Source organism: Phymastichus coffea, unplaced genomic scaffold, assembly GCF_024137745.1.
Source record: "Phymastichus coffea isolate CEN01 unplaced genomic scaffold, Cenicafe_Pcof_1.1 PCOF00135, whole genome shotgun sequence".
Classification (NCBI taxonomy): domain Eukaryota; kingdom Metazoa; phylum Arthropoda; class Insecta; order Hymenoptera; family Eulophidae; genus Phymastichus; species Phymastichus coffea.
The window spans coordinates 27,598-51,548 of record NW_026706946.1 but is presented as its reverse complement, the minus strand read 5'-3'; the positions used below and the strand labels follow the sequence as shown (position 1 = coordinate 51,548).

The following is a 23,951-nucleotide window of genomic DNA, read 5'->3' as shown; positions in this document are numbered from 1 at the left end:
ATTTTTATCGTAGTTCATCGAAATTTTCTCATTAATCAAAATACAAATATTCCAGTAATCTATGCAAGCAAATAAAAAACTACTAGGCATCAAATGGGTTTTCCGAGCTTCTCTTTTCCATGTCAGCGGCAACAGCGGTGGGCTTATTCAAAAGGACGTGGCCGTAGCTCTCTAGAAAAGGGAGTTATTCCCACGAGTGTCGCGTGACTTTCAAGCTCACTCTCGGTTTTCGTGAATACTCTGACTTGTCGACCACCATTGAAAAGTGCCGCTGTCGAAATCCGTCCTTCTTCCGCAGAGGAAAAAATCCGATTTGGTCAAATCTTGAAAAGGGTGCCATAACTAATAGGGAAAGTTAGTTAATCGGCTCGTTGAGTCTGAATTTCGTTTCTGCTTACCGCACAAAGGGTAATACCTTAATTACACACGGGCAGAGACGGTCAAGTTAAACTTGCCACGGAAAGATAAACAGCTTTAGCCATTCCACTAACGAGATTGCCAGAAGTAGAAGAAGAAGCCGCAGTCGGCTATGAAATTGAAAGCGTATATACTTGTACTCTCTTTGGGGTTACTTCTTTTTCTTTTGATAGCGGTATATACATGACAGAAAGAATATATGCATAGAGAAAGAGTAAGAGAGAGAGAGAGAGAGAGAGAGAGAGAGAGAGAGAAAGAGAGAGAGAGAGAGAGAGAGAGAGAGAGAGAGAGAGAGACAGACAGACAGACAGAGCGAGAGATATGATTTTGATTTGCTGCGGCTCATTTGACTTTTCGATGTCCTCTCTTCCACACTACTCCATGAGACACCTGTGGAACTTCGTTTGCAAGAGATGCTCACTCTAGAGACATGCTTTCACTCGTGTTGCTTTTGAATTCTATATATGCTGGACGAATCGTATATACGGATCGACTTTTGTACATGGCAGAAAGGGGTTTACGTTGAATTCTACGGTGAAATTTTATATTTCTCTTCGAACTGTTCTCTGTACGATCGTATACTAGTGGGGAACAGATATTCCTATAGCGCTCTATGATATTGAATATTGAAGAGCGGCATACTTTTTTTTTTATCTGGTTTTAACAATTAGGAAATTACGTTTAAAATACTGTATGTGTACGTGAAGCATTCTAGATGAATTACAAATAAAATTGAATACTTAGGAAAAAAATACTAAAAAAGCGAAACAGAAAATATAAATGTTCCATTAACGTCATTAAAGTTAATGAAATGGATTAAAGAATATAAAATTTAATTAGGCTAAGTGAAGCTATACGTTGCGCATCCTCGGAGGCCACACTCCGACCAAGTTTTCATTTATAATCAACATCAATGTGCGTGTGATATGGTATTTCGAATATATGTATACGTATGTTTTTTTTAATTCGTCTGATCGGATAGATGCGAGACGAAATAATAAAAATACACGTAGCTAATAGGCTCTACGCACAAATTTAAATATTTTTTACTTTTATTTCACGTGTTATGCGTAAGAATTTTTTTTAGAACTAATTTAAAACGAGTTACGTGATGTAATTTTACAATTTTTTAAAAGTTTATTTCATTTAACCTGTCTAACGTTTTTCTTTCTTTTTTTTTCTATAATAAAGATCAAAATGAAATTCTTAGCAAATAACCAATTTAAAGCTTGCCTTGAGCTTACAAGCTTGCATTAACACAATGTTACTTGTATAATTCAATGTGACTTTAGAATTGAAAAATTAGTCACTTGATATCAAATTACAATCAAAATTTAATAACGAAAGGGGGTGATTTTTACAAGAGAATTGATCGACAAATAGCAATCTCATGTGACTTATATACTCATAATACTCATGTAAATCCCAGCGCGAGCGTCTCTATGAGCAAATAAAAATTGATGATTCGCCGAAGCAACAGCAACAGTGGCAGTGACGTTGGAAGATAAGATTCCAAAATTAATAATCTCTTCTCGTCACCACGTGATACAGTTTTCGGACGGCAAAGGATGCCCTGTATTTTTATTGCGGTGTATTTTACCTCGAGTATGTGCTCGGCCTGATTTTCTCGGTCCAGCTTGCGACCGCTTGTCGTTATTAAGCCTGCAAACAAAGAGAAAATGTTCCACTTAATCAGTTTTATTCCCTACTCCCCTCACAACAACGAAAATATCGTCTTGCTTGTGTGTACTCCGCAGAGTCCTTTAACGCCGACCGTTGACTTTGATCAGTGTTGTCTCATTATCAACTTGTTTTTTTTTTAATGTCCCGGTAGGATTTCTCTAGTGATCTGACTGCTGACCGATGTGTGTGAGAGAGAGAGAGAGAGAGAGAGAGAGAGAGAGAGAGAGAGAGAGAGAGAGAGAGAGAGAGACAGACAGACAGACAGACAGGCAGAGAAGCCTTTAATAGCAGTGTTATAACTTGCTTCTCTGTCTCTCTCTCTCTCTCTCTCTCTCCCTCTCATTCCGTGACTGTATGTACATATAAAAGCTCGTACCAACTAGAATTTTAGAATATTTACAAAAATTTTATTCTGTACAAAAGTATATATTCGATTATGAAATTACTTACAAACGTTAAACGTTTTAGTGGCTTTTTTAAAGTTCCAACTCGTAAACATTCGGAGTATGATATTTCATCAAACATTTTCTCATGTATGCTAGTGACATTTGAATTTATGCACTTTTGTTTTATTTTTTGTCATTTCCATGCGAGCCTTGCTAAGGCATCCCAACGAAAAACTTTAGCTCGTAAACCGCCAACGCGCTTTGCGAAGATTAGCACGCTTAAAATTTTCACGATGCTCTTTTGTTTTTTTTTGACAAAGAAAAAAAGGAGGGAGTTTGTAAAGAGACAAGAAAGGATGAAAAATTCCATGCGGCCAGTAAAAAAATATTCAAATAAGCGGAATTACAACGATTTGCAAAAATTTTGTTCCGAAAACTCTTTTCCTTTCCACCGAAAGTAACGATTCATCTAAAAAGAAAGCACTATGCTTAACTCACCACTGGATGAATTGATAAGAAAGTAACCCTCGGCGTTGCCACTACTGATGGAATAAGTGAAATCCTGCTGCGTAACATCTTTGTCGAAAGCACGAAGTTGAAGCACACTAATACCGGCCGGCGAATTTTCAAGCACGGATGGATAGTAAACCGGCTGCTCGGTCAGCGGTATGTTGTCGTTCTCATCTAGTACCTCCACGTACACCTGCATGTAACAAGCAAAATCTTGTATTTCGTGCATTTAAATTTTACACGGAAACGAAACATATTCGAAAATTGCTCGCGCCGGAGTACTAAATTCATTACGCGTGCGCGCACATACATCAAATTTCCTCCAGTTAAATAATGACTGAGGGGGAGGAGGACAAAGCACATGCGCGTGTGTGTATATTATCCAATCAAAATGCATGACGCACCTGCAGTTTGGAGCTGAGCGGAACAACGCCGTGATCCTGTGCATAAACGGTCAGCCAGTAACCGCTTTTGGCCTCTACGTCCAGTATCGCTTTGGTCTTGATGTTTCCTGCAAAATTAGAAGGAATTTCAATTTGTATTTAGCAGACGAAGAATCGAGATTTTTGCGTGAAGGTATATTTGCAAGCGAGAGAGAGAGAGGAGAGAGAGAGAGAGAGAGAGAGAGAGAGAGAGGGGTAACACGACCAAGGCGGTTCCCGAGCGCTTGTCGACCATTGCCCTGGCGAATAATTAAAGTGCCGCGCCCTGCAGCAGCAGCAGCAGCGCGGTATCGCTCATTATAGGTTGCAGCGTGAAAATGATTTATGGCACTGAGACGCTCTTCTCTTTTTTCGCTTTGCGTCAGGCAGTCGGATGATCTTTGAAGCTCTATTAAAAGTTGCAGATTTTAATCGTCGCAGAGTTTCGTTTGAGTTTAGCTTGTATTTTACTATTGCATGTATTGTACTGTTGGCAGTTAAGTTGGACGTCACGTTGGCTGACAGTTGAGTAAATAAAAATTCCACGCCGAATCCGCTTAGCATCAGCAACACTTCATAAAATATTTTATCAGAGATTACACCGATGTCTTCGTGTATTGCACAGTTCACTTATAGAGAAGTGGGCCACTATATAATGCTCTTTTGAGCAAATTGAATTGGCGCGTGTCGTTCGATATTACAAGTTTATCAATTACTCGCGCGTAAATAGCACTGATACTACCCGAGCGTGTAATGGACGAAATCACAGCTCACATGCGAGCAAATATGTAAAAATTAATTGTTATTTAGTTTGAAACAGAATGTAAATTCAACAAAGTTAGTAGGCGAGTAAAAATGTAAAACTAATTTAGACTCGCGTAATTTACAATTATTTCCAACACAAGCGCACGGCCTTAATCGCGCTTATCAATAGTTCGACAGCGATCGATCAAAACAGAGATTATAGATTATAGAGAGATATTGATATTGATCTAATTTTAATCCACTGTTAGAGTATAACTCTATTACAATTTTAAGATTAAAGAGTGCAGAAAAGCGAAGTAGCGTTTCATGACCAGGCTAGTTGATGTAACATTAAGAACGGCAAAAACGTTAACTGTCACGAGGTTAAATGATTGCAATAAAGTAAAAACGCAGAAAACAAATGCAACAGCGCAAAAAATAAAATTATAATGATAGCAATAGTGATAGTCATGAATCCCAGAACGTAAACTAGCAAACCTCAGAAGAGAGAACTCCAAGGTTCGATCATACATATGTGGGTTGGATATTCGTGTCATCATGGGTACTGATCGATACTTACAAGGAAGCCGAAGTTAAGACAGCGAGCAGGTAACCTTCTCTCAGGTAGCAGACCAAGTGGGAGGGAAAAGCCGATAAACAGTAGGCAAATTCAATTTGTCAAACCATATAATGTGAAATTCTCGCCTCGAGCTGTAGTACTCAGGTAACAGTAAGAGGAAAAAAAGCCAGGATTTGAACTCATATAGACATTCTTCAAAAATATTGGTGTACTGGTAATACTGATGTCGTTGAGGAACTTTCCTATGCGAATCGAAAAGGATCTCTTCCAAGCTTCGGTTCGTAATATCTTGCAATAGAAAACGGTAGGTGGGTTTCTGGGAAAGCGTCTAGTAATGACATCGAGATCTAAGCAAGAGAGACGAGCCGTCAGGTAACGTAGTGAGCCATTGGAGACAATACGATACATTAAGTTGGCCATAACAAGATTTCTCAGTAAGAAGAGGGCAAGCCACCTGAGCCAAAGACAATAAAATGATATTTGGGTGGTATATCACTCGAACAGATGAATAAGATTAAACCAAACCAAACGCAAAGCGGACGTAGGCATTCTGTTATCTGTAGTTATGCTGATTGAGTTTTGTCGAAATCCATGAAGACGTATAGGTATAAGAAAAGTGTGGGAAAACTAAGGTTTCCAAAAAGCTCTTCTTCATACAAAGTGAAGTGAGCTCTTGAAGAATTTGAGAAAATGAAGAAACCGGTAGACTTGTCTAATGATGTTAACCAAGTAGCGCTTCCATTTGAGGATAGAAGAGATAATAATACCGAGACGTTTAACCTCCAGTGAGTAAAGAATTGAGGTACTATCAATAAAAATTTTGGTGCAGGCATAGGGATCAACGCTACACTACACAGGTAGATAACTTTTGTCTTACAACATTTAACTTGAGTCTGTTGGCTCCGACCCAATTGACGACAGCTTGTAGTCGTACTGTGCTCTTCAATATTCCCTCTGCAATGTTACGTGGGAAGCAGCTAACATAGATTTGGGTTACTGGCGAGATATAGGGTATAGATTTGTGTTATCATCGATGCAAAGGATGTAATTTGTAAAGCAAAGAACGCTTGAAAGATCATTCATAAACATTGAGAAAAGCAGGTGTCCGAGTACATACTCCCTTACAGAACGCCCGAGGCAGCACGTAATCACTCAAAGACTGAACTAACCTCATCAACCAATGCCTAAAATATGGTTCGAAATATAACGAATACCTCTAATAGAGAGATCCCGAAGCTTGCGAATTCACGATTCATGCAAAATAAAATTGAACCTCTTTGAGAAGTGAAAAAACACAAGAACAGTGATCTTGCGCTTCTGAATGACATAGCGGGCATTATCCAAGAGGATAGTCTCGATAAAGTGGGCCTTCCGGAAACCAGCCTACCTAGGGTTAAGAAAACTATTCAACTCAAGGTAGTGGAGAAACTGCTAATGTACACGCTGTAAAAACTTGGACAACTCGCAGAGCTGCGCAACAGGACGCGACTTTGGCCGGATGGTGAATGACGGTGTTCTTTATGAAGTCAGGAAAATTTCCAGTATTGAGCGAAAAGAGAGAGGGAAGAATTTATGCGTACAATGCGAGTCTCTGGTCGAAAATTTCACACCACTACCTTCGCGAATTATTAATCGCTTCCTACAGACAGCATCATTTATCGAGTTTCTAAGGCTAAACCGCAAGGATTACGTTTACCTCGTTCGCGCTTTTTTCGCAACAGCAAGCAGCTTTGATATAATTGCACGAGTGCACTCTGAAATTAAAAAAAAACTCCTAGGTATTATCCCGTCATACTCTAAAAGCCGCGTCAACGCTCTTTTTTTTATTTTTCTTGCAGTGATATCAGTAGGACTACATTTTGTAGCTAAGTTGCATGAGTCTCCTTTATTCTTCTGGAAAGCACTTATCTTTTTAGATGGGGGGAATATAAGAGAGAGATTGTAATATACAAGTTTTTGGGGCAGAAGATATAAAGCTTTGATATGTGTTCGTTACTGAATAATTGACGAGAAATAAGTGTTCGCTTTGAACGCTGGATTAGTGAATATAGGATAATTATAGGGTATTATAATAAAAACGAATGACTCCGATAATAAAAATAAAAAGAAAACCACAATAACTTACATATCGCTCGTATGATTGACTAAAAGTGTATGAATTTTAACTGCACACAAGAGCAACCGTGACACAGAAAAAGAAAGAAATACACGTAAAGAATTTTACGTATACTCGTAAATTGTGAGAAAGGAGAGAAAATCTGATATCACTTACAGTGAAGCTAAAAAAATGCCTGCAGGGGGAGAAGCGAGAAAATATGTATCTTTTGTGCGATCGACATCTGTGCGCGTGTGTGGGCCGCATAACTCGCGAGCACTTTTGCGAGTGCAATGCTTTTTAATTAAAGCCTTCGCTGGCAGCAGAAGTAACAGCAACAGTAGTGGTATCAAAGTTCGACGTTTTAAATTTCAGATACGCTAAAGTTTCAATCTCGATTGACGTGTGAACTTCTCCTGTTTTAGAATTTCGAAAGGAAGAAAATGCCCGTCGAAGCGAGATACTTGTTCCTTGATCAAATGGAAAGAGTGCATGTAATTGTTTTTACATTCGGCACAGAAACTCGTGTGCTTTTACGTGTGTGATTAATTTAATTCGTGGCTACCTACACGCGAATCGATTTTCAAACGTATGTGCCGCTCGTTAAACTTGTTGAAAGATCACGTTTCCCTTTTATTTATTTCTCACACTTCTACAGTAGAAATGAATTAAAACACTAAAATTTTCAAAGGAAACTCAAGCATACGTAGACATACACGTAGCAGAAAGCTGTCTGATCAGTGCATCCCATGATGATAAGTCATTGTTCTTTCTTCGATTTCTCCGCCCTTTCTCTTCGGTTATTAATATAGGGGACAACTCCGACGTTTCCATCGCGTCATATCGAGTCATAAATACCAAAAGAGCGTGCGTGGTTTCTCCCTATGCTCACGTCATTACGCCAACCCCCTCCCCCTCTAACATTATTATCATACACGTAGGAGGGGATCTTTCTTTCTTTCTTTATCGAAAAACCCGTAAACATATACAAATAAACGCAATGAACGGCACTTTATCATGTCTCTTTTTGATGAAAATTGTTTTCTTTTGTTATACTGCGTACCTTGGTATATTGTAAACCGCTCGTCGATATAATTCAATTGCCTCCAGTGTACTCGTATTCTCTTTTTCAACACATTTACTAATTGCTTCTGCGCGTACATATGCAGAAAGAAAACGCTCGTTGAACTATTTCTATTTCCCGCAATCGTGGCAAGACGTTTACTGGATTTTTGCTGGAGTGTCTGCTACGCTGCTGGCGAGATATCGATCGAGCGGAAAATTGCCAACGCAAAAATTAACGTCGATGTCGAATGATACAATTCAATTTCGCGTAATCACCAGGCGATGATCCACGAAAAAGGAATCTACTGAAAATAAAGTTGCAGTGGCCGTCGTCACATCCAATCTGCGAGTCGTCGATAAAGCCCATAATCGAATTGGCGAACCCAATATCGCGCCCTCGCTGTTATTAATCTATATATTTCTCGCCGATAAAAACCGCGGTTAGTGCTCCGAAAACCTCTTTATCGTCCAGGGTCACGGCCATAATTTCATTGTCCGAACCGTTCTCTCCCTCTCATTCTATTCATTACGTGTCTACCGGCTACTGTCATAGCCCCGCAATTTCTTCGAATACCTTAATGGCTTTTGCGCGTTTCTTCTCTTGTACTTTCTTTCCTCCTCTCATCGCTAAATAAGTTCAAGATCGATAGTTCGAGACGTTAGAAGCCTTCATCGGCTCTTCTTTTATTTTATCAAACGATAATGTCAAAATATGTAGGCGAGCAGGCGAGAAATATTTTACGCGTATTGCATTTATGACGGGAATCGGAATGCGGAAACTCACGACAGCTACTGAATGGCCATTGATTGAATTTTCATGAGCCTCAATTGATATGTTTATTCGGCTCTGTTAGCATTACGTATTGAAAACTTCGAAACATTCGAATTGCAATTTTTATATAAAACACCCAATCAGTATTTTTCATGCTAATGGATTAAAGCAAGAATAATCCTTGAGTAACGCTTAGCTGCAGTGCTAATCGAAAAATTCAATTATATGCCCTTGCCTCCGCATATGTGGCTCATTCAGATGGCATTAGGCATCACAATAAGTCTAGTATAATAAAAAAATGATGACGATGCGCGACTTGTTGATATAAAAGATCGAACATCCATATTCTTCTCGCTCGCTCAACAGCAGCAAAAAGCACATTCTACACACTCCTTTGTAAAACGAAAAATGCCGACGATAGCTTTCTCTCGCGCTCTCTCTCTCTCTCTCTCTCTCTCTCTCTCTCGCTCTCTCTCTCTCTCTCTCTCTCTCTCTTCGCATTCCCGTCGTAGAAGTTCCCTTTTTCATATCACTGAGCCCTGAGGGAAAGAACGGCAAGAACAAATGATAAACAAAGGTTTCGACATTATCTTTGGCCAAATTGCTTCAAACTTATCATCCTTCTGGCTTACCCAACCCTAAGTATTTATTGAATTTTCAAACTTTCTGTAGAAGGATTGATTTTTCAGAGAAATTTTATGGATAATACATGTTACTCCGTTCTTTAATTATCGATCGAGTCTTTTGACTTTTTGTAATTACGCGCGCAATAAAATTGTTTCGAATGCAATTCTCAGTTGTATGGACATGTTAGAATTTGACTTTGAAATTCTCCACTATTTGCATAGTCCTCGTTCCCACTAACCAATACTTCCACAAAGCAACGAACTCTTGTACATTTCCAATCATAAACACACATAGGATAGCGCACAATGGCAGAGTGCTTCTGGAACTCGAGGTGCACTTTCGCACAGCGAAAAGTAATCAAGCAGAACGTTTCGCAATCATGACTAAACACGCGGCCGTTTTTTTATTATTACTCACCTGTCCTGTCACTGAGGGCATGTATACCGAAACGTTCGCGCGATAAATCAATTATTTTACGACAACGAATCTCCATTTGCCAGCAGTGTATGCACACATTGCCGCAGCGAGCTCGTCGACCGCATATATATACGTTCGCATACGCGAAACGTTATTTACATGAACTCGCATTTTTTCCTCCTTTCTTCCCAAGCGATCGCGTCGTTTTTCACCTTTTGAATGGTACGAGACAACTCTCTTTTTGTGCGGCTGCATTGTGTAAAAAACGTGAATGTGTCTACGCGACGCGCGTGGAGGGATTTTCTCTCTCTCTCTTTCTCTCTCTCTCTCTCTCTCTCTCTCTCTCGCTCTCTATTTTACTCGCGCGCGAATAGTGGATAAAAGTTAATCTATGTGTTCTGTTCTACGCAGAGTGAGAAGTGAGATTTTTTTGTCAGCGGATTTATGATTCATTTTACGAGATTTTGTTGTTTTTGCATGAGGTTTAATAAACTTTTCAAAGGATATTCCAATGTTTCAAAAAAATTCTCTTTTGCATACTATAAATACGCAAATATAAGAAGCCAATTTTAATTCTAACAGAACGATATGTTCGGATAACGACAATCAAAGTTTCATCATCATTAATCAGTAAAGTTAAATTTAAAATCCTCAATATTTCTTTCCCCAAGACGTCGACATCTGATTGAAACGTATATAATTAGTCATACTTTTCAAAGCTCGTTAAAATTATAGTATCGCTTGATTTAGCAAGAATAAAATAACATTGCGTGGCTGTACGACTTTTAAAACAGAAATCAAACGAATACTTATCGATCTACCTTATATTAAAAATCGAGTCTCATTCGTCACCACCTATAAAACATGACAATGTACACTTAATCGCGTCGAATCAACAGCTCGTCATACTCCAAAAAAGTTTCGAACGAGCGCGAGGGTAAAGTTTCAACGACGAGGAGAGGTGCTCTGTACTAATTTTACTGAGTACACAGTTTTACGCTGAGATGATGAAGGAAAGTTCGATTAACCAAGCTTTAGTAAGTTGTTTGACAGAAAAGTTGTGCGTTGTATTTTCTTTTTCATGTGCGTACGCTGTCATACCTTGGGGATGTATTTCCGTAGTGAGAGGAAAAGTTGGATTGTAATTCGACGACTACCCTGCTGGATGTATTATTTTTGTAAATCTGACTTTTTCCACTTTGATTACTTTACGCGCAGCTAGTTCAATTTGTTGGGCGGAGCGAATTTCATGAAAATCGTGTTAATATTTGCGCGGAGAATAGATAATTAATGTAATAAAAATTTAGCAGCAGTTTGAAAAATCTATATACACTAACAATAAAAAAGGCAAAGAAAATTATCAGTAACAAATGAATACAAGACAATACAACTCCACTATTGGAAATAGGCGTTTTACACAAAGATGATTCGCTAAAATGAACTACAATTGTGCAATAATTTATATACATGATTTTTTCTTTTTTAAATTTGTTTTGTTTTATTTATGATGTACTGACATCTTGCGTATAGGTACCTATGTGTAACACTGTAAGTTTTACTATCTAGCAAAATATTGGTCAAATAATAATAATAATAATAATAATAATAATAATAATAATAATAATAATAATAATAATAATAATAATAATAATAATAATGATAATACGCTGACTAGTTCTCAACTAAATACTCCCCCCTCACTCTTTTTACCAAAATAGCTAAAGCGAAAACTTTCTTCGCACAACTCTTCCACGACTAATAATTTCTGACTGTATTTAAATTTTTAATTTTGATAACAGGAAATATCATTTTGATCTGAAGCTTGCAAAAATACAAAATAATAACGTTCTTGTCGGTAAACGTTGGACAATAATTTACCTCCTCTCTCAATGTTCACTATATTTTTACCGCAAAAAGTAGAAAAGTCGTACCTTCATTTTTCTTTTCATCAAGTATACTCGTATAACACGAGGCTTTTCTAGGGAAATTCTAGTATAATTACCATGTTAGTAAAACCTTTCACATCTTAGACAGTAGATAGTATAATAGCAGATTTTCCCTTTACTCTAAAATTCATATTTTGTCTCGGACGATTTGATCCATAAAAACGTGGCACTGAAAACAATCGAAAAAGCGTGGTAGTCAAGTGCAAAGAGAGAAAGAGAGAGAGAGAGAGAGAGACTTGCTTTTGCGCTTCATTAATCGTCAAAGACTTGGTCTTCGTCGACTCTCGTCGCTCGTGGGAGAGAGCCGTTATGTACTGGAACAAAGCCGCCTGAGGGCCTGGACGCGACTGCGAAACTCAACACCACCACCCTACTATACATACGATGAATCCAGACTCGTGCGCGCACGTTCATCATCATCTTCTTTTTTGTCGTCAAGTGCAATTATTCAGCTTGACATGACGTCGAGAATGCATAAACGCTTCGATGGTTAATTTTCGGCGGAGTTAAGTTACGTATATATTGTTTCTTCTTAGACACGAAGCCTTGATACACGCGAGAAACGAAAGATCCATTTTTCGTAGCTCAAAGTTATAAATGATATGCAATCTAGAATTACATGGTGTATTGTAACAATATGGAAAGTTTACGATTCGTGTCTGATGTTTGAGAAATTGTTTCTCTTGTATGGCCGAAACGCAGCTTGTTTTAATGTTCCTATAAATTGTTTCATACTTTTCCGTCGCGCCTGGGCAAGTAACATGAGAAGCTTAGATGTGACTATGACATCATTTGCACGATCGTTATTAAATGAAATTATTCTATGACGTGGATAATAATAGCTCGAGATTCCACTATAATTAGAAAAAAATTATTTTTATTTTTAATGAATTATTACGTCAAAGCGCGTGTATTTATAATTCTCGCATTCAATCATACCTTCGTGATTACACAACTAGTCAGTAGCGATAGTCTACAAAAAATATTCATTAGTCGAAATAAACCTAATCACTATTCGTCAATAAAGAAAATCAGTGTCAGATTTATATTGAAACAACAAGCGAGGCCTTCAAAAATATATAAGCGTATATGGGGGGGGGGGGGGGGATATATAGAGAGAAGGAGAATGAGGTCGAATAATAATGATTTACATTAACGGGCAAACACAGTAATGTGACCTACCAACTTATCGGTCAAACTTTTCACACACACACAGCCTAAAAAGTTTTTAATTCTCTATGTACGCGAGGAAGGGATTAATGAGGCGAAGTTGTATTGTCGAGAAAACCTGTTATCGCGATTAATTATTCAACCGACCGTCTGTTATCTATCGACAAGGGGAATTTTGAAGTGTAGGTGTTTTATTATAAAAGCTGAAAGAGAAGAAGAAATGGCCAATTGTTAGGACATTAATGTTTGATTTTGGTCGATGAGAACACTGTTGATGGCAATTGGAAAGAATTTAATTGGATATGAATGCCAACGTGTCAACGAAACGTATTTATTTATTTATTGCTCTTAATTAACCCTCCTCGAGATGAATAGGCGTTGGCTCTTTTGTTTTCAATATATCCTGAGGGCTGACCTTATTTTTCTCCTCTTTTACGGCGAACTTCGTAAAATGAACTGCTGCTACCTTAAGTTTGTGTAAGCTATCGATATGAAAATCTTTTAAACTCCAAATATGAAAGAAGCAGAATTTCATAGTTTGCCGTGAAGACGATTTTTAATTTCAGTGGAATATACAATTAAATATCCGAAATGCAAACAACAGAGGAAACAGCCAAAGAAACAGAGCAGTTAATCTCACAACGCAGCAAAAATCAATCGCGAATGAACGAAAAAAGTTGAAAATTTTTCATTATTATCATTGTTGAAACAAAAAGTCTTCCTCTTAATATTTAATTAGTTTTTATTTTGTTTTTTTCTCTTTTTGAACATGTTCTTACTATGCTAAGGCGAATTTTGTTCGGGAGTTAATATTGATTTTCCTCGGCGGAAAGACTACAAGTCCAGTGCCTACTGCTACTGTTATATATGCAAACTCGACTCACGCAACAATCTACGGTTCAACGGACTTCGACCGGCTGCTGCTGCTTGTAGCTAACGATCTCGTTATCGCGGGGAGACCCTCTTTAGGTCTAATTCCTTCTTATTCTCGACAATCACGACACGATCGATCGACTTAGAATAGCTAGCTTTGCCTACGACTCCTTACGCTTACACACGAGCAGCAAGAATACATATTGAAGATCAACGAGTAAAATGGAATTTCCTTTCTTTCTTTTTCTTGTCTCTATTTGCTCGATAAAATATTCTTGAGATTTAAATAGATAAGTTTTATTCTGGGCCTGAATCTTGCTACGGCGCTGTTGGAGATTTTTGAACAAAGTCAAACAAAGTTTATAAAAGAAGAAAAATGATTAGAATCAAATAAGTTACTTGTACTTATCACGTAGAATACTCGAACTTATAGCTCAAGAAATTTGTCATTAAATTTAACGATCCATTACTAAGAGTGAGAGAGCGACCTAACTTCTCCTCTTCCTTCGACTAGAAGTTAGTATTTGCAAATCGATTACTCAGAGACATCGATGTGTGCGTATGCTATTCATCCGGTTACAAAGTTCACAACCAAGTTGTAAGTATACTTACAAATCTAAGATACATCAAGTTTGTATTGCTCTTCTCTCTCTCTCTCTCTCTCTCTCTCTCTCTCTCTCTCTCTCTCTGTCGTGGCGTATAACGGAAAATAACTAAAGCAATGATCAAAATGTATGTTTCCATCTCTATCAACCGAGCGGTAAAAAAATATGAGAAATAACTTCATTCAATTGCCGCAATCGCAAGAGAAAAAGATATCGAGTTCTCACATCAAACAGCATACCAATATAAATTCCTCTGTCACAGAACTTTAAAGATTTCATTAAATGTAGAGTCTTCAAAAAGTTTTACTCTCGCCGAATCTCTGTTGGTGAAATTATTTCCAAAGAGAAAGAGAGAAAGAGTGAGACCTTCTCCTCTATTCTTCATCTTTTGCTTATTCTCTCATTGTATTTCCCAGTGCTCTTCGCCGATAAAATTTTCAGGGCAGGAGGGGCTAGCGAGCAGTGCGCTTTGGTATTCGATAAGCTGAGAAAAAGTTCGATAATTATATGCACTCGCCCGTGAAGGAATAAAAGAACGGAGGGGAATTTCTTTTTTTCGCGTGCAGATGATTAGCCTCTTGCTTAAAAAATCAGATTTTCTCTCACGGCACAGTGGTGGTGGAGTGGTGGTGCTTTGCGTGACTATGCTTTAATGATTCCCCAGAGAAATTCGCGCAAGTAAGGACTATATACTCGCGCCGAGTACTGTGTAATGATGCGCCTCGCGCTAAACTTCTCGTCTTTCTAAGTGATTCGATTTAGATGACTCACTTGGAGCGTGGCTTTATTGACTCACTACATTTTCTCTCTGCTGATAACTACGCGATATTATATTTTGATACGTCGAAATCGGCAATATTTGGTAATATTTAGTAATGGCTAGTTTATAAACAATCGTGAACCGACAACTAATTTGGTTGTTCGAAAGTAACTTTGTCGCGTCAAGGAAAAAAAAACAATTACATGCACTTTCTCGAAAAAAAAGGAATAGTACAGTCCATGTCGATTCGCTTTGCATTTGAGAGTGGTACGCGCGCGTGAAAATTTGACTCGTGAGCTTGCGAAGCAATATACTTTCAAACCTTGCTACCGCCGCTCGCCAACGAATGTGAGACGTGAAAGAAAGAGGAATTTAACAGTCGGGCATGCTGCATTCCTGCGAAAGTTGAGAGAATAAATTGAATTTTCGTAGGCAAGATACATCGAAACAATTTTTTACAGGACTGGGTAGATAGCTTTCGAGTTTCAAGGGCATTGTCACAGAAATTTTAAAAACGGCATTAATTGCTCTAACTGTCTCTGATATCTGTGGTGATTTTTCATTTTCAATTTATCAATGACAAATAAGTAAAAATCACAATTCTTCTCCTCGCGATGGCTATTTTCTCTAAAAATCTAACCTACGCGATGGCTATTTTCTCTAAAAATTTTCATTGAATTTTTAAGATTGATGACTTGAAATAAAAATCTTAATTTCCCTTGTCATTCTATTTTTCACGCGCCGTACTGTCGCTGTTGGAAAGCGATGCCATCGTCATTTAATCGACAATATAAGAGACGTGGTTTGTCTGATGGATAAAGAAAAAACGAAGACATCACATTTTTTCGCTACTCTCATTAATGACCTAGTTGTCCATGAAAAATGCAAATGTTCTTCCAGATCGATATTTCCTTTTTGGATTTTTGGCGAATGTAAGAAAAACATTGATTTGGCTGAGTTTGAGGCAGGAGCGCTTTCTCGCCGTGATGTGTTTGTTCTCAATATGCTCGATTCTACTTTTTTTTGCTCTCTATCGTTAACTGTGAAAAATTTCTAAGTGAAAAATCGCAGGGGATACTCGACCCCCATTGGTCTCGACGGCGTGGCGTTGATTTATCGGACTTATTTCAGCCGCCTTGTTTTTCTTTCCTTCCTCGCGGCAGCGTTAGCGCGCAATAAAATGTCACGATAGTGATGCAAAAACGTTGCAGTCGGTTAATTAAAAAACCTCACTAGTAATTACAAAACCTTCCAATTGACATATTCAAAAAGTTCCTCAATTACTTAACTGCGGTAACTTTACAAAGCCCACATTACCTTTTCAATAAATAAAGCTAATGAATATCATCCTTGCAATAGCAACGCGCTTTAGATAAATATAAAATAAAAGGAGTTTTGCGCACAAAGAACTTTTCAACGTACAGCGCGGCAAGCCGTTGGCCGCGTAGTTAATGCCGCGCGGAATGAAAGTTGCTCTGCTATACCCTACAGTCGCAAATTTGCATATAATTTTAACTTTTATCCCCTTCGAGCGCACGCGATCTGCCTACTGCTGCTGCTACGTTTTTAATCAAATAGCATTTCAATGAGTGCAACTCTATTACGATAATATTATTCGATTTCGACACTCATATAATGAGTTCGCGATGACGCACAAACGGCTGTTTTGAATAGTTGTTATTAGAACGGATCATTCAATTATGTAATTGATAAAGAGTTCCTCTGATAACGCCGATTAATTTTGGATAAAGATGTTAACAATTTTCCAAAGGTTCGGCTACTAGTTGTTTTAAATTGTTTTTCTATTTCAGTAAAGAAGATAATTAACATATATTTTACATGCAATTGTTTTCGACGACTACAATACGAACTATGACCACTTGCTATAAAGTAATTATAATTGCTCGACTATAGTGTGTAGACAGCGCTGTAACATTACTATTATGTTACTTTGATTAGTTTTCTGCGATCAATCAATGCAACGTAATTGCCAAGTTACTTGAAATTTCGCTAAGCTCCGCGTGAAAATTGTACCGACCTCTGCTCGAACGAGTTGCGCACCCAAAGTGATTCCACTCCCAGCCGGAGAAAAATCTGTTCTATTCAAATTATCAGGTGCTCATCGAAGTATAACAAGATCGTAAAAAAGGAAGGATGAAGGGACGAAAAATCGCTGAGGTTAGGCTGACGCTGCAAGCATAAATTTTCCTCGTCGCGGCAGTAGAGCGCTAATCTGATAAACGCCCCTGAAATCCGAGTAATTCGTAAATTCGGTCCGTGTCGCCACCAACATATCTCGACGGAATATGCCTCTCTTGAACAGTGAGAGAGAGAGTGCATACTTCAAGTCGCATGCCATGGCAGGCGCACACACGCCCACTAACAGCACGCCAGCACACCAAGATATATCTATAGAAGAGTTTAGTTTTCTGCGCAATGAGCTTCCGTGCATGCGCGCGCACGCACGCGTGTGTGTTCTGTGAAATTCTCACCTTAAACAGAAGAAAAAGGAAACCGTGCTCTTAGATATACACATTTTCTTCTATTTGGGTCAATTTGTTTCTATTTAGGACAGGATTACTTTGACATATCTGTCGTTGGAACGTACGCTGGGAAATGCATATTATAGCTTAATCTCTATATAGTTGATTATGTACACGAGGTTCCAAAAAGGCATAGTCAAGTTTTTTACTATTTTTTCGATGTTTTCCGGATTTTATGAAAAATTCAACTTATAAAAGTATCAAAGGTGCGTTTTCGTTATATAAGAATTTGCGAGGTTTTGTTCTATAGAATCTAATTTTTCAGCGCAGACGGCCGTAATCGAGTTATTACGTGAAGAGGATACTCAATCGGTAACGTGGTCGCTTAACCGCGAATAGCACCACAGCTGTACTGGACGGCTATTACGGTCGACGTTGTGTCATCCTTAGCCATACTAAGCTCACAATATTCAAAGATGATTCATTCTCAACCGTGTTAGACTCGATACAGCGACTTACGGCGAGCTACTCAGTCGTATTCCGGGCTACCGCGAAAGGCGCATTTTAGCGAAACGATTAGTACAAAAGACTCAAAACCTAACCATCCACGCTGACAGCAGTGTAAGTCTTTTCCAATGCACTTACAATACACAGTTTTACATTCTTGGAATGTTTTTTTAATACTAAGCAGATAGTTATTGGATAATCTTAATACCATCTTAATATTTATGAAGCTGAAATCGATAGCCTAGCAAATGAAGCAAGAGCCTAATTTCTACCTGAAAAATCGAAAGGATTGTATGAGTTGCAATATAAAAGATTGAACGAATGGTATATAGAAAAGAAAATAACTGAAAATAACACAAATGAAGAAATTTTGCTGGCTTACTTTCAGATGTTGTCAAATAAATTTGAAGCAACAACTTTGTGGGAAACTTATACAAAATTAAAATCAATGCTAATGCTCAAAGAAAAACTGGATATAAGTAGATAGATAGCATTAAAATGTTTTCTAAAAAGAAAAGAGAAAGGACATAACGTAAAAAAATCAAAAGTATTTACAAACGAAGAAATCCGTAAATTTTTACAGGATACCTCAAACAAAGATTTTTTCTTGTATAAGGTCTGTTGAATATGAAATATAATATATATATATATATATACTTTTTATATTGCTGTAATAAATACACATTTTTTAGGTTATTCTGATTTTGGGTCTATACGGTTGTATAAGAAAAATCGAATTACTAAATATAAAACCTTCACATGTAAAAAAGCAAGACTCAGTATTTCAAGTACTCATTCCAGATTCAAAAACAAGAAAAAGAAAATCTTTTTATATGAGTGAAGAGATGTATCCATGCATCCAAAAGTACATAAACCTGCACTCTATTGACATGGATAAATTTTTTGTGCAATACAGAAATGGTATTTGCACTTGTCAGGTAAAGCATTCAAATGTTTCAATTTTTATAGTACTGATCTATAAAATATTCTAAAAATTTAATTTAATATGTGCAGAATGTAGGAATAGAAAGTTTCATATAAGTCTTTTTGTAAACGATAATAAGTGCTTGACTTTTGTTTCTCAAAATTCATAAAATTAAATACCACTTACTAAAAAATGTTTATCAATAAAATTCCTGTCACCCAAAAATTTTTACAAGTCTCTATATAACTGAAAATGTACAAAGACCATCCATGCTATTGAACGTCCTACACAGTAAAGCAATAATAAAAAAAAGAGTTTTGCACATACAATATCGGAATTCGTTGATCACGGACATTGAAATGCAAATTCATCCAACAATCAATCCGTAAGTAATAATTCTGTACTCCCATTCCCTTGAAAAAAAGTCGACAATTGGTTTTCGCCCGAAAGAGACAACAAAAGAACATGGAAAATTAATTGGAAAAAGGGACGTGTTGTGATTATTTTTTTAACATTGTCACTGAAATCGGCTATTGATAAAACGTCAGTTGCCATGTAGAAGCGAGCTTTTATTGTAATCGTACCGGGAAGGAAAAGGCCACTGCTACACCATTTTCATGTAAATTCATATACGAGAGAGAAAGAGTGAGAAAGAAGAGAGAGAGGGGGGGGGGGTGAATGCTAGTCGATAAACGTCTTGCGGTGGGTGAAGACGGAAAAAAATATTGCCGATGATGTAACAACGACTTTTCAGCAGGCTGCGTCGACGACGGAATTTTCTTCAGTCAATTTTACGAAATACAACTTCGATTACCGTATATCTTGGAGATGTTTTCAAAGATTTAGCTTAAGGTTAAGTTTCTTTTTATAGGCATTAAATCATTGAATATGAAAGATTTTTTTCGGTAACCAAACAAATGAACGATAACTATTTTCACAAAAAAATAAATTGTTTTAAAAACTAAACCGCATATAGGTAAGTGAACACATACGCTTACTCATATATATGCATATACATGCATACGTGTCTATGTATGCATATGCCAATAGGAAGAAGCAATGTCGGAGCAGAGATTTGGCCGATAAATTATCAATTAACCAGGTCGTCGATTATTGGCGCAACGGGAAAGAGAATCGTCCTTTGGTTATATATGAATAATACGCGTGTATTAATTTGATGGGTTTTCCGCACGGGGGATGCATTAGCAAACTACACCACGATATACAGGTTTTGCGGTCAATCGCAAGTTCGGTTTTTTTATTGGATATCGATCGACTGTACATGACCGTACGCGCGGATATGAACAAAAAAAAGAGGCCGTTTGGATTAATGAGGCTAAATACGCTGCCACGATTTAAATCACAGCCGCACGGAGCGTTTATTAATTGGCTCGTTTAGTCGCAATTATCCTCACAACTGCGTCGCACTGCTGTGGCATTATAAAATTTGATTATACTTGTCGAATGTTTCACATGTCAAGGCTTTTTCTGTGGCTACTTCTAATTGACGTCTTTCTTTTTGATAGGCCTATTTTCCTCTTGTTCGTTTTCGACATTTTCCATTTTGTCCTAATTACTTGATCGCTAATTTGCTAATTAATTAATAATCCGGCGTGACGTGGATGCATCGCACAATGAATTATCGATTCAAGCGTCATTCGTGAGCTAGTTGCTAATTCAATTCGGAACGCTGTAAATCCAGAGAAAGAGAGATAAATTCACAATGCGATTAACAAACACGCGGAGCGAGGCAGTATGGTACCAGGGTATAGTTTTCGGAGAAAGAGCAGTGTGCGCAAGCTGTGGCCCCTGCGTACGAAGTTTATCGTACGCGGATATTGCACGTAATCAGGAACCTTCTCCGCATGACTCATGAGTAATCACTGCGCAAGAGCACCAGAGAAAATGTTTTAGCTGTCTTATCGGACAACTTGACGATAGAGAGATATATATCCGTCTCTACAGCGAATGCTATGTGAGGAATTTTTGTAATTCTTCTTTATCTTTCGCGTTTTCACTAATTCACTATTACTGATTGTAATACTGTATAGATTTACTTATGTTTGATGAGTCAGTCAATTTTAAGGATTCTCAGTAATCATTGTTGATAGCGAACCGTTGCGCGGCATTTAAAATATTACTCGCTCCTCGCTGCGTATATTTTAATCAATTATATCAGCCCATGATACGATTTTCAGATTTACACGTTCGTCGTAAAAGTACGATTTTTTATTTTCAGATTTTCATTTGTTTGCGTATTTGCATATTCAACGACTCGTCTTTTCGCGCCGTGATCATGAAAAAATAAGGCATTTGTTAAAAATGCGCCTCGGAGCGTTGCTTACAAACGTTAAACAGTACTTGGGTAACAGAGTTTATCAACATATTGTCGATTAGGAGCAAGCAAAGAGATGCAAAGCTTTTATAATCGTAATATAGAGGATATACGAAGCGTTCAAGGCGCGGTGATTTGTCTTTCAGATGATTAATTTTTAAAAGCGTATATATTGAACGTTTTGCCAATTAATTATCAATTAAGCGTTGCACTGACCGTGCATCTCAGCGACGACGTCGTCTTATAATATAATTTGAGTTTTGGATGCGCCATCGAAGCCAAGATCCGTGCGTCGCTGATAGTGGGCCACCTAACGGTACACTTGAATTTCGCACACATTAGAGAGAACTAATACCGTTTTACTGCCTTATCGTGGACGGCAATTGAACTACAACTGTAATCGACACTTCATTTGAGTAATAATTCTATTGAGATTGACAGATTTTCATATCTGTCGGAGATATCTTCGTTCGTAAATTGCCGTAAAGGGAGGGGGGGCGCGAGAGAGAGAGAGAGAGAGAGGACGGGTGATCATTTTCGTCCGTGGCGGACATCGCTCTCGCACTCTCGACGCTTCCCTCTCCCGCCTGTAGATATGTTTGCAACGACAACGATTGACTCCGTGCAATCGTTGCGACCTGGTTCTAATCTTTTTCTGTTGCTAAATTGCTAAATTCAATGGGAAAGAAAATGTTTTTCGTTGGATACATTTTTTTTGGTTGAGAAAACATTGTATCAATGTTTATCGCATTATAAAGATTTTTATTCTTTATAGCGAACTCATTTTTGTTATTCAAATATTGGCTTATTCTAAAAATACTAATGCATACTCAATAATTACTTTCTACATGCAGAGGAACTAACTTTTTTCAGGTTCTATTAAAGCATATCTTTAATAAAAATTTAATAACAACGATTGAATTTAAATTTCTGAGGAGGTTAATGAATTAGTTAACCAAACATCACAAAAGTGTTGTATCATTTTTTTACCTACACCCATCGCGTCCAATTTTCTTCACATACAAAAACGGCAGATGAGAAAGAAATGCAAAATTTAAATAACAATTCTGTTTCAGGCAGTCTTCAACAGTTGTATATTAGCTTATCGGTTCGTTGCATATTGAAATAAGTCAAATATTTTACGCTCTATTTATCACTGGATTTTATTTACACTAGTGTTATTTAGCGCGCCTCGCGCGCTTTTTTTAAATATTTTGTTATTATTTATTACATTATTTAAACCTTTCACATGTCATCTTCAAGATTTCAATGGACACGAATAAGTCATGCTGTTTAAAATAGACTACATACGTCAATATTTATTGATGAATAAAAATAGAACATGCACCCATTTTTTCTCAAAAATCGATGAATTTTTACTCATTTCAAGATATATCGGAAAAATTATTCAAAAGATTAATCGGCCTAAGATCAATAATACTATTATACTATTATACAACACTAAACTTACATATTCAATAGTAGTGATTATGACTCCAATCTTATATTAGTATGAGTAATACATTCAACATCGTGTACTTTTTGCTGCCACTATAAAAACACCCGTGATTATTCTTCTAATTTAACGGGTTTAATATTTTGATAATTAATTTCCTTTGTTCGCATACGTTTTAATTTAAAATATACAAAAGATAAATATGTAGTCTCTATTTTATTTTTATTCATTCTCTTTTTCTTTCTACCAAATTTTAACACAACGATATTGATTGTAGTATCGGAGATGGTTATAAAATTAATAATTTGTACAAATAATTTCAAAACATAACGTATTCTTAAACCAATTTACTAACATATTTCCATTCTTGCAGTTTATTATCCATGTTAATTATTCATAAATTGAATTTATCGCTAAAATAAAAATCTTACACTCTTTGATATATAATAATAATAATATTTCAAAGTATAGGAAAATTCAAAATTTCGCGTTCTATTTTTGCATCAACAAATCACAACGCTTGATGTCAGCGACTCATCTTGTTTTAAAGATAAAATAGGAATAAAATATGTAAAAAGTATAAAAATAAAAAATAAAAATAAATATAAGGCAAGGATAAGGATAGGGTAGAACCATAAGCTGCGCCTAACAATTTAATTTTGTTTCTTTTTTAACGTATTGGTTCATGGTATCAAGCTTTCCATAGGATTTCTCCATATCAACAAATATATTATTTTAATTTAACTGTTTTTTCCATTGTTCATCTGAAACCATTTGGAGAGTTTGTTTACATTTATAAATTAAATTTCAAAATTTATTTAAAATAAATTAACGATGCCGACTGCACCGAAATAAATTCGCAGAATTTCATATAAAATATCAATTTACCATTCTTCGCAATATTGATCATATTTATCTGAAGCTAAACTTTACAATAAAGACATATTTAATTAATTTATATGTCAAATAAATAAATGCAATTGAAGTGCATTAAGATTACTTTATCGTATTTTTTTAAGGTTAGGCCATTGAGAGAATGTGGAAGTCATTTACAGTTTAATGCCTACAAATTATTATACTTATTTCTATTGATAGATGTAAAGTACTTCGATTTATTATTATGACCGATTTACTCATAATTGTGACACACGTGACGAAATTCAGTCAATCAGG

General features: G+C 36.9%; 1 protein-coding gene across 5 annotated transcripts in view; it reads right to left on the bottom strand.

Annotated features, from left to right (window-relative positions):
- The window catches only part of LOC131671802 (fat-like cadherin-related tumor suppressor homolog), a 65,750-nt gene that overhangs the window by 25,533 nt on the left and 16,266 nt on the right, over positions 1-23,951 (bottom strand). For all 5 annotated transcript variants that reach the window (XM_058948526.1, XM_058948527.1, XM_058948528.1 and 2 more), the window contains exons 3-5: positions 3,401-3,507; positions 2,985-3,189; positions 2,018-2,079 (exon numbers count right to left, since the gene is read on the bottom strand). In XM_058948526.1, coding sequence (XP_058804509.1) covers positions 2,018-2,079; positions 2,985-3,189; positions 3,401-3,507 — 374 coding nt within the window. The remainder of the gene's footprint in view (positions 1-2,017; positions 2,080-2,984; positions 3,190-3,400; positions 3,508-23,951) is intronic.